Below are 13,773 nucleotides of genomic sequence, written 5' to 3'. Positions count from 1 at the left end.
CACTATTCTATTATTGGTCTAAGAAACAATCAAGCAAGCATTTATTAACTGCCTAGGCCTAGGTGAGTGTCAGGCCTTGGGGTAAGGGCTGGGGTCTGTAAAGGAAAGGTAGGTCAACCTAGACAGGACTGAGGTCCTGGTGGCCATGGCAAGGTAGCACAGTGCGGGGGATATGCCTGGCATCTCCAGGTCTCTCTATGACCCATTTAAGAAAACTCACCTGCACAAAAAAAATGAAGTGCTTGAAGGATGTGTTGAGATGGGCTTCTTCCTGCAGCTGGATCACCGGGTCAAAGTGCTGGTGATAAATATGTGCATAGACTCTGAATAGACGCTTCAGGATCGTTTTTGCCACTGACATGAAGTTCTTTGGGAAGGGAACACCTAGGAAATTAAAGTACAGAAATGTGTTTGTAGACCAAGAGGGGAAGTAACAGGCATAAATATAAAAATACATTGGGAGCAATTAAGGGGCAATAGCTTATTTTTTTTTAATCTTTACTAATATCACTTGCTCTTTTTACATTACCTTCATTTTCAAATACATCCTTTCACCCATCTCTACCCAGAGAGTCAACCCTTGTAACAAAGAATTTTTATTTTTATTTGCTTTGGAAAAAATTCTTTAACAAAACTAATGAGCACAACCACCAAGATGGTCATGCACTGATGACCCTTCTCAGCCCACAAAAAGGAGGGAGGAAGACACATTTCTACCACCAGTCTCTACTGAAAAACGGTACTCATTTGGAATTTTTTAGACTTATTTTATACATCTCTCTCTCTCTCTCTCTCTCTCTCTCCACACACACACACACAAACACATACATATATATATATAAACAAATTAACCTTCTAGTATATTCATTTACTACATGTTTAGCACTCTCCCCATCAGCGCTTCCAGTTCCAGTTATTGCAAAAAGTGCTGACATGTCAATTCCTTTTTTTATCATTAACATCCTTGGGGTATACACTTAATTTCCTAATTAAGTGTTTCACTTCTTATTCTCATTTATTATTATTGTGTACAGAAAAAGGTTTTAATTTTAACTAGAGTTACATGATTATTTCTATGCTTTTCTGATTAAGAATTCTCTCCAAGCCACAGTTGTAAATGCCCTCCCCTGCTTCTCTTCTCACTTCTATGGCATGGGAATGTAGGATGTGGTACATGATGCAAAATACTGGTCTAACCTCATTTGCTACTAAGCTGCTATCCATTTTTCAAGCAGTTCCTCCTCAGGCAATTTGCATTTTCCAGTTTGTTGAACACTGACCTATTATCATTTATTTTTGACTATTCTTTATCTAGTCATTTGCAATGATCTCTCTCCCCCTTCCAGTGCAAATCAGTAGTATTCAGCTCAGTGGTGTATATAATGCAAAGAAGGCTGTGTAACCAGATCACCTGGCTGCTCGGTACCTCAGTTCTCTCTTCTAGAATATGAGAGAGTTGAGGCAATAGACTCTAAAATTCTTTCCCAGTCCTATGTTGTGAGCATTGCTGCTTTATAATATAACTTGAGGTCTGGAAGTGCCACTCTCCAATTATAACAACCTATGACCTCCCCTGAAAGTTCAGAGTTCCTCCAATTCTGTGCTAATTTTTTCTGTCTCTGAAGTTCCTCTTGGTAGTTTGATTAGTTTAACACTAAATCTTAAATTAATTTTAAATTTTTTCATGATTTTTATTGTATCAGTGGGACCCAATCCTGAGCACAGAAGACTCCCTCCAATTCCTTCTATTTCTTTGATTATGTTTTAATTGTTAATTATAGCAGTCTAAGTAGGGACTGGTAACCCAGTTCTCAAGTGATTTTATGGCTCTTTGAACAGAAGTGAAGAAGGAAGACTATTCTGTGCCAAGCACTCCACTAAGTCATTTAAAAATATCTCATTTTATCTCTACAACAACCCCTGAAGTAGGAACTACAGATGAGAAAAGTGAGAAAGGCAAAAGGGAAGGGACTTGCCTAGGGTCACACAGCTATCAAGTGTCTGAAGAGGAATTTGAAACTCAGTCCTTCTTGACTTGAGGTTCTTTTAAATACCCAGAAATTAGAACTTAAATCAATCTATTTTAACATCTATTTTAAAAATCTATCAAGTTAAATGCTAAAAGTTTAAAGGTTTTGGTCATAGACAACACTGATACCTTAGCCAAGCTGATTATACTGTTGGACATTAAAAATGCATTCAGCTACTCTGCCACAACTACCTCGAATGGGACTTGCCCTTCGGTTAAGTTCTTTATGGATTTGGTTATTGTTACATAGAGAAATAATGATTTTTTTGTGAATTTTACTTTTATTTTTTATCCAGATATTCTCCTTTTTTCTTTCCTGATTTATCTGGGTTTTCTAGGAAGCCATCATTTAATTAGCTAAAAAAGTAATATTTAATTTCCTATTTACTTGTGGTGTTGTCATTAATGTCTCTCATCTTATTAACAATTTGTGCATTAACAGAATTAGGATAAATAAAATAGGTTATAATGAAGTCTTCCAGTGTTTCCCTATTGCAAATAATGTTTACTTTTGGCTTTAAATATATATTGTTCAAGGGGCGGCTAGGTGACGCAGTGGATAGAATAGCACTGGCCCTGGAGTCAGGAGGACCTCAGTTCAAATTCAGCCTCAGACACTTAACAATTACCTAGCTGTGTGGCCTTGAGCAAGCCACTTAACCCCACTGCCTAGCAAAAAAAAAAAAAAAAAAAACCTAAAAAAAATATATTGTTCATTCTATAATTATGTTCTATGTTTTTTTCCCCTATCATCATTTTTTGAGAAATTGTATTGTAGCTATTATTGTGCTTTAAATGCTGGAGCTATATTTGAAAAGATCATCTTTGGCCAATCCATCACGAAAGATAGTCGATCTCATAATTTGGAGCCAGAGTAAAATGGTATGAACAATTCTCTGACCCCTGCAAACTCCTCCACAACAATGCTCTTAGAAAAAAGGAAGTGATCCCTATTCAGAGTTACAGCACACAGAGCAGAGTGGCTCTTCAAACCCTTAGAGTCTGATTTGTTAGAATAGTATTTCATCTTTATCACTATTTTTAATGATAATATTTCCTCAACTCCAGAATTGTACTGATTATAGGAAAATAGTTACATTTAAAGTCCCCACTCTTTCCTTTTATTCCTATCCCTCTTCTTCTCTATCAGTTCAGTTTTTCATTTCTCTATGATTTGTCTGTCCAAGAATTAAATATGATCGCTGCTCAAACTAATTTTTATATTTTATACCACATTTATAGTATCATCAACTAGTTAAGTTAAAAAAATATAAATCAATATGGCTTTTCTAGAACTTGCTAGAGAAATAATCAAGACAAAAGTCTTGAATGGATAAGTAAATTACATGGTAAGGTAAGGAGATGAATGCAAAGTCACTTCAAAGAGCCTACAGCTTTTCCTCTAAATATCCCAGAAGCTAAATGTGTTACAGGTTGAACTTATAGGTTCAAAATCATAGTGATGCACAGTAAGACATTTAAGTTTTCTTAAATTTAGCATAGGACTCCACCTCTACCCCCCAAGAGTTATAGGATTCAAAAAATGTCTGAAAAATACTAGCTAATAATATTGTTTGCCTACCTATAAGTCTTTTTTTCTGGTTTTTTTTTTAATGAGTTGACCTCCTGAGAAGCCTGTTATACTACTATTATAATGGTCATTTCTATTATATAAAAAAGCTATCTTTGAATAGATAACAAATTCATGAAAAACTTTAATCTAGAATACCATTTACTATTTAAAAATGGAATAATATTAATGGGATGGGTAGATAGGAAAGTTAATTTTTTCTTTAATACAACAAAAACATATATAAAAATTTTGTAATGCAAAAATTTAGTGAGAGGCAACAGGGTATATCTTTTTTCCCCTTTTTTTTTAGGTTTTTGCAAGGCAATGGGTTTAATGGCTTACCCAAGGCCACACAGCTAGGTAATTATTAAGTGTCTGAGGCTGGATTTGAACTCAGGTACTCCTGACTCCAGAGCCAGTGCTCTACCCACTGAGCCACCTAGCCGCCCCTAAGCAGGGTATATCTTGATAGCACTAAAGTCAGGAAGATTTGAGTTCAAGCTTGGTCTCTGACATAATAACTGGATGTTTCCAAACCTTCAACAGGAAATGGAATTTCTGTACTAGAAATTCTATACAGCAAAATAACTACCAACCAACTTTTTCTTGAAATATCTAATACTTTCATGAACTTTACCTTCTTGATTAGGAAGTAAATAATGTTGCCTTTGGAGTTATTCAACTCATATAAATGCAGGCAAACCACTTGCTCCTTCCCCCCAACTCCCACCCCCCAAAGCAGGAGAAAAACCAAATCAAGAGACTAGAAACAAAAGAGAAACAGGGCTCCTATCAGCACCAAGAATCCCAAATGACATTGTTTTATCTGGTTGTTTCCAGACCATTGACAATTTTACCTATTTTGGATGGAAATAATGTCTCGTCGTCCAATTGGTCCTGTACCCAGGTCATCAGGTAATCAATATACTTTGGTGCAGAGCACTTAATAGGTTTCTTTATATTGGTTCCATCTGCCCAGTGATATTCATATCTGAATGAGAAAAGACATAGAAAATCAATATATGCATATAACTTTAAAAGTAAACCATTTTCCCCAAATAACCTTTAAAAAAAATTATCAGGACTGAGGTTGTCATCTCCATATTGTATTTAGTTTTGAATTTTATGACCAACTGCTATTACTGGGCAGCTGCCGTCTTGGCAATTTTCCCACCTCAAGCCCAGACCTGCCCACCCCCTACTTGTTTTTTCCACTTGGCTCCCTATTGTTCATAACCTTTAGATCAGACAATTATACAAATGTCAGAGTAGAACGAACAAATTATTTCCTGGTTCCATGCTGATTTCTTTCTAAACTCAGTAGTTTTGTTTTACCAAGTTGAAAAGAACTCCTCCCGGATAAGTTAGGCCTTTTCAATTGGTATTAATGCATCTGTTTTGAGATATCAGTTGCTGGCTTTAGAAGGTAAAAGTATAGAGGAGGGAAATGTTTTAACAAACTTTTCTGAAAACTTTAGTTTTAAAGATATAGGCAAGTCGCCAAAAAAAAAAAAAAACCAAACCCAAACCCTCGCTACTAGCAATATAGAAACCTGTAAAAAACTAACTTTAAGAATTATTGTTTTATTGTACAGCCTAACAGCAACAGGAGGAAGATGATCAACCTTAATGGGCTTGCTCATTCCATCAGTACAACAGTCAGGCACAATTTTGGGATATCTGCAATGGAAAATACCATCTGTATCTGGAGAAAGAATTGTAGAGTTTGAACAAAGACCAAAGAGTACTGCCTTTAATTAAAAAAAAAAACACACATTATCTTATTATGTAATTTTGCTATCTCTTATACTTCCCCCCCCCAAGAATATGATTTCTCTCTCATCACATTCAATCAATGTATACCATGGGAACAATGTAAAGACTAACAGACTGCCTTCTGTGGGGGGAGGGAAGCAAGATTAGGGGGGAAATTGTAAAACTCAAAATAAATAAAATCTTTCTAAAATAAAAAAGAATTTTCGTTTTGCAGCATCATGGGAGTGATGATCAACCTTAATGGACTTGCTCATTCCATCAGTGCAACAATCGGACATAATTTGGGGGATATCTGCAATGGAGGATGCCATCTGCATCCAGAGAAAGAGCTGTGGAGTTCAAACAAAGACCAAAAACTATTACCTTTAATTTTTTTTTTTAAAAAAGTTACTTTACTATATAATTTTCTTTCTCTTATACTTTATTTTTCTTCCTTAAGGATATGATTTCTCTCTCATCACTTTCAACTTAGATCAATGTAAAACCATGGAAACAATGTAAAGAATATCAGACTGCCTTCTGTGCAGGGGAGGGAAGCAAAATTAGGGGGAAAATTGTAAAATTCAAAAAAAATAAAATATTGCTTTGAAACACAACATTTGAGAATTCTGATGTTTCACCAAGAAACAAATGAAAGCTAATGTTTCTATGTTTCTAAAACATAATGTTTCTATGCTCTAATTCTATGATTCTAATTTTAGATTAAATGGTTAGAGAATTCATCCAGGTAGCTTTCTAGCTTCAAATACACCATTCCATTTTCATCAAGTTAAGGTGAATACATCAAGATTGTTGGTAAATCACAACCTGAAAAGGTATCAAGATTATTTTGAATTCCTTCCCTCTATCTCCCCCCCATCTTGAATTCAAAGTATAAAGTGATTCTCTGAAGCAATTTGAGGAGGAAGAACTGAGAGATGTGTGGCCTGATTAAATTGACATTAAAAGTTCAGTGACTTGGGGCAGCTAGGTGGCACAGTGGATATAAAGCACTGGCCCTGGAGTCAGGAGTACCCAAATTCAAATCTGGCTTCAGACACTTAATAATTACCTAGCTGTGTGGCCTTGGGCAAGCCACTTAACACCACTGCCCTACCAAAAAAAAAAAAAAAAAAAGTCAATGACTTAAAAAAGTTCCCCCCATAAGATTGGTATGTGAAAAGCTTCCTGTCAAATGAGATGACCTTCACAGTACTTCCCAAACCCAAATCAGCCACCCCCAATTCCAGGGAGTAGAAGAGGGCCTCAATCCTCTGAGAGTATAAGGGGAACCTAGTTTGCCCCTCCCACTTAAAATCAATCCATGCAAAACTGGCACCTCTCGGCTTTCTCCTAATAATCTGATTGGGCCTCTCTGTTTTTCTACCTTTTAAAAGGAAGAGATCAACAGCAAATGGAACAGTTTGTGCAAATCTTACTCCAATATTTTTTAATATCACTGTATCAATTAAGTGGCACCACAGTGGACAGAGTACTAGGCCAAGAGTAAAAAATATTCAAATTCAAATCTAGCCTCAAGTACTAGTTGTGTTTTCCTGGGCAAGAAATTTACCTCTATTTGCCTCATAGTTTGCTCATCTGTATTGCTGGGTCCAATTGAGATGATATCTCTAAAGTACTTTACAAATTTTAAGAATGCCTGTTGCTGCTTTTAGATGCATTTTACAAGTCATCACAACTTCCAGGTCTTTTCCTGCTATAGTTAGGCTTGATTGGATTCATTTGTTTTTAAGGTTTTTGCAAGTCAAAAGGGGTTAAGTAGTTTGCCCAAGGCCACACAGCTAGGTAATTATTAAGGGTCTGAGACTGGATTTGAACCCAGGTACTCCTGACTCCAGGGCCGGTTCTCTTATCCACTGTGCCAGCTGCCCCCAGATTCATTTAACGTGATTTTCTGTTCCTAATTTATTATGATCTTACTTTCCAAAAAATTTTAGTTTAACAATTCCACATACAAAATAGTAATTAAAAGGAAAACTAAGCAGCAAATCCGCCACATCCACTTCATCAGCCCCTTTCAGGAGGAACAGTCTTGACTAATACGGTGCTCTGAAGTTTTTTCCAAAGTCCTCCATCTTCACATACTGTTTTATAAACTGATCCCTGATTCAGTGCACTTTGTTCTATATCTGTTCTTTTGTAAAAGGAATTCTGTTGTGAATACTCTGACTGCCTCCATTTTTTTCCTCATCTTATTGCCCTTTCTAGCACTATGATAATGGTAGTGGTGATAATGAGCATCCTAGATTTATCCCTGATCTAACTGCAAAGACAGAGGTCTTTTCCATTACAAATACGCTGCTTCTTGTTTTAAGGACATTAGGTACCATATTTAAGGGGAAGGGATCATGGATTTCTAAGTTTTTCTAGTGTTTTCTTTTTAAAACACAAATGAGTGGGGTCTTTTTATCAAAATCTTTTCCTGCATGCACTGATATAATAATGTGATTCTGATTCTTTTCATTTTATTTTTCAGGTCATGTTAATTCTATCTTCTCTACTTTGACACCTTCATCACTTGATGAAAGCCCTCATCATCTAATGCCTGAACTAATGAGTTTTTTTTTCTCAAGGTACTGATTAAAATCTATAGTTAGAAATCTTCCCCAATAGACTGCTTTGGCTACTTTGTCAAAGTTTAGTATGTTATCCCTTTTATGAAATTTTCTATTTTTTCTCAGATATACTCCTTATAAATTCTTTAGGATTATTTTTAGCCATTTCTTCAAATGTCCCTTATTGAACAATTTTTATTGTACTATTTCATATTTCTTCTTTTTAACATTCATCTTTGAGGTTCTTATGGCTTATAGATTGTGATCAATTTCTGATCTGTGATCAATTTTTATAAACCGCATGTTTATTCCTTTATGTTCCCAATCAGTAATTGCCAGAGACCTGGCATATTTAACTTTTATGAAATTCTGATCTCCAACTTATTATTTCTTGTGTTTGGTAATGTATGTCAAAGAGTACCATGATTATTGTATAAATATCTTTCTATAAATTAGTTAATTTTTCCTTTAAGTATTCACATCCTGGGTCATTTTGTGAATCTATATTCAATTTTGATATTGTCTATGGTAGACTTTTCCTGCATGACTCTCTCTCTCTCTTCTACTTTTATCATTGCTTTGTCCTTCTGAATTTGCCTGGTCTGAGAGTTTATTCTTACTTTATAGACAAAATTCAACCAGATTGTGTCGGATTTTACTTCCTAACACCTTCAGCTGCCCTCCTTTTCATGGTGAGACCACTGCTGTATAAATGCCATCTCTGGGTGTTAAAGCAGGAACCGCGTTCAAGTCCTGCCTCAATAAGTAAAGATATGAAAAACAAGGATAAGAGGTGGCTAGGTGGCGTAGTGGATAAAGCGCCAGCCTTGGAGTAAGGAGTAGCTGGGTTCAAATCCAACCTCAGACACTTAATAATTACCTAGCTGTATGGCCTTGGGCAAGCCACTTAACCCCATTTGCCTTGCAAAAACCTAAAAAACAAAAATAAAAAAAAAGAAAAACAAGGATATTATCTCCAATGGCATTGTAAGCATCAAAATGTATGAGATTTGTAAAGCATTGTGAAACTTTTTAAAAATTTTAGACTTGTTATTGTTATCGTGTATTTCATTCCATCCTACCTCTTTATGTTTGTCTCTTTTCTCTTAATCCCTCTGATATAAAGAAAAGGGTGTTGAGAAAAAGACACTGAGCAATGGTGATCTTCATCTGTAGCAAATTTGCTTGGGTTTATCTTCTCTTCCCCTTGCCAATCCTTAATTGCAAGTCTCTTTTCCCTTTCACTTTTCCTTCAGGTTCTAACATCTGCCAAAGCTGGAGTTCTCTCCATTTCACTTCATTCTGTATTTAATGTATTTCTATACCAAACTCCTGATTGTGCAAGAGTGTAAATACCATCCCTTCCTCCCTCTTTCTTCCCTGATGTATTCCTTTTACCTTGCCTTTTCATTTGTCACTTAAGAACAAGTTATATAATTGCCCCCAGGACCTCCCTCTCTTTAATCCCTCCCAAGATGCTTAAGACATTAGGGTTCAAAAGGGACACTTTGTTTCTTCTATTCCTAATAGACTATGAACACACATACACTAGAGGCTCATTCTAATTGCTCAAATATATTTACTTTTCCATTTTCCTTGAACTCCTGTGCTTTCATTTCAAAGTGACTTTCTGGACAAAACCAACATAAGTTTTTGAGGTCAGGGTAACACAGTTGCAGACTTCATGTTTCCAGGTCCACCTATCCCTGTCCCCCCATCACTCAGCTCCAGGTTCCAGACTTCTCTGGCTCAGAGAAAAGTCCTTACACTGGAAAACTTTCTGGAGCTGCACTCCTGGGTCAGGCTTCTATGGCATGCCCATTCCTTATGATCCCTAGGCTTCTAGTTGTCTCTTTAGGAAGACACGGGGTTGGCAAAATCCACTTACTATAATTTCTACTTCAATTTCTTGATTCTTGGTCAGGTGACTTAAAAAGTCTTTGAGGAAGCACTGAGGGAGTTGAGTTGTTCTGTTTCCTCTCAGTTTGAGGAGTATCTGCATTATCTATCCTACCATCAATAAACTATTGACATTCTACTCATCTCAGAGGTCAAAGAAATGGTATTTCATAAAAGCATGCCCTCTTCTTTATCTGATATGTTAAATAACATTAGTTTAAAGAGATAGCCCTAAAACTTCTGCCATCACTCAATCCCTCTCACTAGGCACTGCAGTTAAGTGATATTCATTCACTGATTTTGATCATTTATGCTAGTTGTATAGTGATATGGCTCTAAATCATATCTACCAAGCTTCAAAACCAAGTCTCTTCAAACATTTAACACCAATTTAAGCAGCCCTGTTTTGGAAATATTTTAGAAGGGACACCATAAAAGAGGGGAAGATTAACAAACTATTACATACATACATCTGTACATATATTCCTATGCACACATAGTTCTAAGGCACAGAAACATGACTTCTCAATTAAATGAGGTTCTTGGGAGAATATTCTACTTAAGCAGCTTTGTAATTTGCATAATGCATGACCAAAGAAATCCTAATATGATATTTAAATGGAAAGAGGAATAACTGTTTTCAGAGATAAACTGAAGAAGACCCAAACACCCACATTTAGTAACACTGATAGGACTAATATTAGAAAGTTGACCCACCCAATATCTCATACCAAATGGACCTGTCCTCAAGATAACAGTTCATTGCCAACTACCCTCAGAAGGCAATCTATTAAAAGAACCCAATACATTTCAAAAAGCCACACCTAAATGGAATACTGCCTGAGCCAACAACCTCCTTAGATAACCAAGATTAAAATTTCAAATTATTAAAACATACATATAGGATTAGAACAATTCTAAATTTGTTTTTTAAAAAGACAAGAGTTGAGAGAGCATGAGACTAAAGAAGATATGAGGAAAGGGAAATAGCTTAGCTGTCCTGCTGAGAAAACAAAACTATTTAAAGAAACTGATAAAAATGACCTAAACTGTTCAAGTAGTCATGGAAGGTAATGGTTTTTAGATGTTCTAAAACTGAGATTTTAGTGTCCTTCCAGGCATCTCTCCTAAAAATTGTTTTAAGTGAGAGGTAAAATATTTTGCCTCAGCAAAGTAAAAACAATTGGCAAAAACAAACACCTCACATTTCATCTTCATTAAATAGTTACATGGAACTTTAAAGTATAACAGCTAATAAAAACCAAGTGACAATTCCACTATTTTTATACCATCAGGAGACTTACTTAGCAAGTCTGGAAGGCAGCAAGGAGATTATTATGTATTCATTAAGGACCAAAGATGCAGAGCTAGAAGACATGGCTCATTTTGCTTTTGTAAAGAGAGTTTAACCAACTTGCCCAAAATAACATAGATTTGAACTCAAGTCCCACAACTTCACATTAGGTCTCCTCTCCCTTGTTTTTTCCCTTATTACCAAGTATGACACATCAACTCCTACTACCATTTATTACCAACTCCATTATCTTTTCCTCTCTTACCAAAGAAGAAATATACTCCAAGGTAATTTGGGTATGAGAGAAAGGAATAATGAAGAGAGGAAGAATCAGGGAAATTTCATTTTTAAGAAATATTTACTGACACTGCTATCTACAGTAGAATGAACTTCATTTTCTTGGAGAAAAATAGACAATTATCAGGAAGTACAAACTCTGAGAAAAGTTAGTACTTTTTCCTGATGATTAGCTTATGCTTCTGAGTTCCAAAGGGATCCCAATACTGCTTAAAGAAGATTAGCAAGGTGCGGCTAGATGTCACAGTGGATAAAGCACCAGCCCTGGAGTCAGGAGTACCTGGGTTCAAATCCGGTCTCAGACACTTAATAATTACCTAGCTGTGTGGCCCTGGGCAAGCCACTTAAACCCCGGTTTGCCTTGCAAAAATCTAAAAAAAAAAAAAAAAAAATAAGATATTTCAAGTTGCAAAATGTTCCATGGCTCAGTTAGTCTGAAAAATGTTACTCTAATTCCATGAAATTTTTTTTTTGGCCCAGTAGAGGTCTACTTATGCAACCTTCCTCCAAGTCCTAAGCTTTGATGTTAAAAAGAAAAGTGCTAAGAGCAGGCAGTGTCACTTCCTACCACAGACCTGAGCTTGGGGTCACTAAACTAGCATTGACAACAAACCCCTATGAATTCAATTATTCTCTTGTAACTCCCCTAAGTTGACACTTAGAGAACTATACAAAAGTAAATGGGTTTCTAATAGTTTATCAGGCACAAGGACCCACAGATACTAGACAGGGGTTAATTTAGTACTTCCTGGCTCAGAGCTTGGACATTTCCAGCTCTTTCCAGGCTCAAAAAGGGTGAGGGTGGTGTTCAATTTGGCCTAGAGAGTGGCAATGTGGCTAAAGTCAGTTACTTTACAACAAAACGATAATTGGTAAAGTCAAGAATGATCTAACACACTGCCAAAGTATTCACTTGATTTCCTATGTACATCTAATATCTTTTCTATGAGACATAATTGCACTATAAGAATTATGGCCCTTGAGAAGTTCAACATCCAAGATAAGACGGTTCCTTGTACATCATACAAAATACCTGCCTTTGCATTTGAAATGAAAAAGGAACAGGAAGGAAAACTTTCTAGTAGAGTTGCCTGCTGAAATCCAACTTTATGTCTTTTCTATTTTACTCCCAAAGAGATATTCCATGATAAATTTCCTTATAGGGCAGAGGGGGGAAAATGAGGGAGGGAAACTATAATATTTTAATTTATAAATATCAAAATGCCTCAGAAACAATAATAATGAACCAGTAAGTCTCATTTAGTCACTACAATAAAATGGATAGTTGGTTTCTTCAAATTAAGTGGAATCTTATTGATGGCTTCTTAATTTAACTGTAATAAAAAAGAATATAGAAGACATAACTAAAATAATGAACTACTCCATAAAAAAAGCAAAACCAAGAAATCAAAATTTGAGACAGGCTTGGAAAGGGACAGAAAACAAATTCATTGTTGTGAATTACATTTCTTTAAGGCAAATGGCTTTATGCAAGGTCTTCTCAGTTCTTCAAACAATATGTTTGACTATATTTAAGTGGCAGGAAAAGCTGGGTTCAAGTCTGACCTTGCTTAACCATGGACAAAAATTATTCCTTCCCTTTTCTTAGCCTCCAAGATGAGCCACACAGAGATGCCAATCTGTAGGGAGTGAGGGAGAACACTTTACCTACTCTATCCAACCAACTCTATTGTTTCATAATTGAGCAAACTGAATTCCAAGAGGTGCAACAATTTGGACACTTTAAGGATAGGTCCTCTGAACTTAGGGTAATTTCTGGTGACACTCCATGCAGAGATTTACCAAGAAGGGAAATTTTTCTTTTATGGTCAAAAATCACATACAGGCAAATCTGATGAATGCATTACTACTGGTTTAAGTCAATGCCTGTCATTGATCCTCTGCAGGGTCCTCACTGCCCCTAGGCAGTCTTTTATTCCTCCCTTATCAATCCTCTCTTACACTCCCCAAATTCTCCCTTCTTAGTCTTCTTGCACTTGTCTCCCAAACCGGAGATTTTTGCTTCTTACTTTACTGAAAAAAATGGAGAATATTTGACATAAGCATCTTCTGTCATTCTCTTCATCTCATAAAACCCCAGGATAGCATCTTCCAATCTTCCTTCCTTCCCCAGTCTGTGGCCCTTCTCAAAAAACCAAAGGAAGCAAAGTCCCCAGGGCAAGTTCAAAGAATACCCAAGGCACAGAGCGATGAAAAGAGAGCACAGGATCACTGAAACCAAACCAAACTCAGAAGTCACCATGTCCAAAGTCAACATCTCACAGATGAGGGAGCGGGGTACCCAGAGGTCACAGCACACCCCACCCTACCCCATACCACCATAGGAGAC

General features: G+C 36.3%; 1 protein-coding gene across 3 annotated transcripts in view; it reads right to left on the bottom strand.

Moving 5' to 3' along the window:
- The window catches only part of MOB1B (MOB kinase activator 1B), a 53,586-nt gene that overhangs the window by 5,327 nt on the left and 34,486 nt on the right, over positions 1 to 13,773 (bottom strand). For all 3 annotated transcript variants that reach the window (XM_074228418.1, XM_074228416.1, XM_074228417.1), the window contains exons 4-5: positions 4,460 to 4,593; positions 221 to 384 (exon numbers count right to left, since the gene is read on the bottom strand). In XM_074228418.1, the coding sequence (XP_074084519.1) occupies positions 221 to 384; positions 4,460 to 4,593 (298 nt within the window). The remainder of the gene's footprint in view (positions 1 to 220; positions 385 to 4,459; positions 4,594 to 13,773) is intronic.

The sequence above is a fragment of the Macrotis lagotis genome, chromosome 3 (assembly GCF_037893015.1).
Source record: "Macrotis lagotis isolate mMagLag1 chromosome 3, bilby.v1.9.chrom.fasta, whole genome shotgun sequence".
In the NCBI taxonomy this organism is placed as follows: domain Eukaryota; kingdom Metazoa; phylum Chordata; class Mammalia; order Peramelemorphia; family Peramelidae; genus Macrotis; species Macrotis lagotis.
This window is presented reverse-complemented; position numbering and strand designations above follow the sequence as displayed.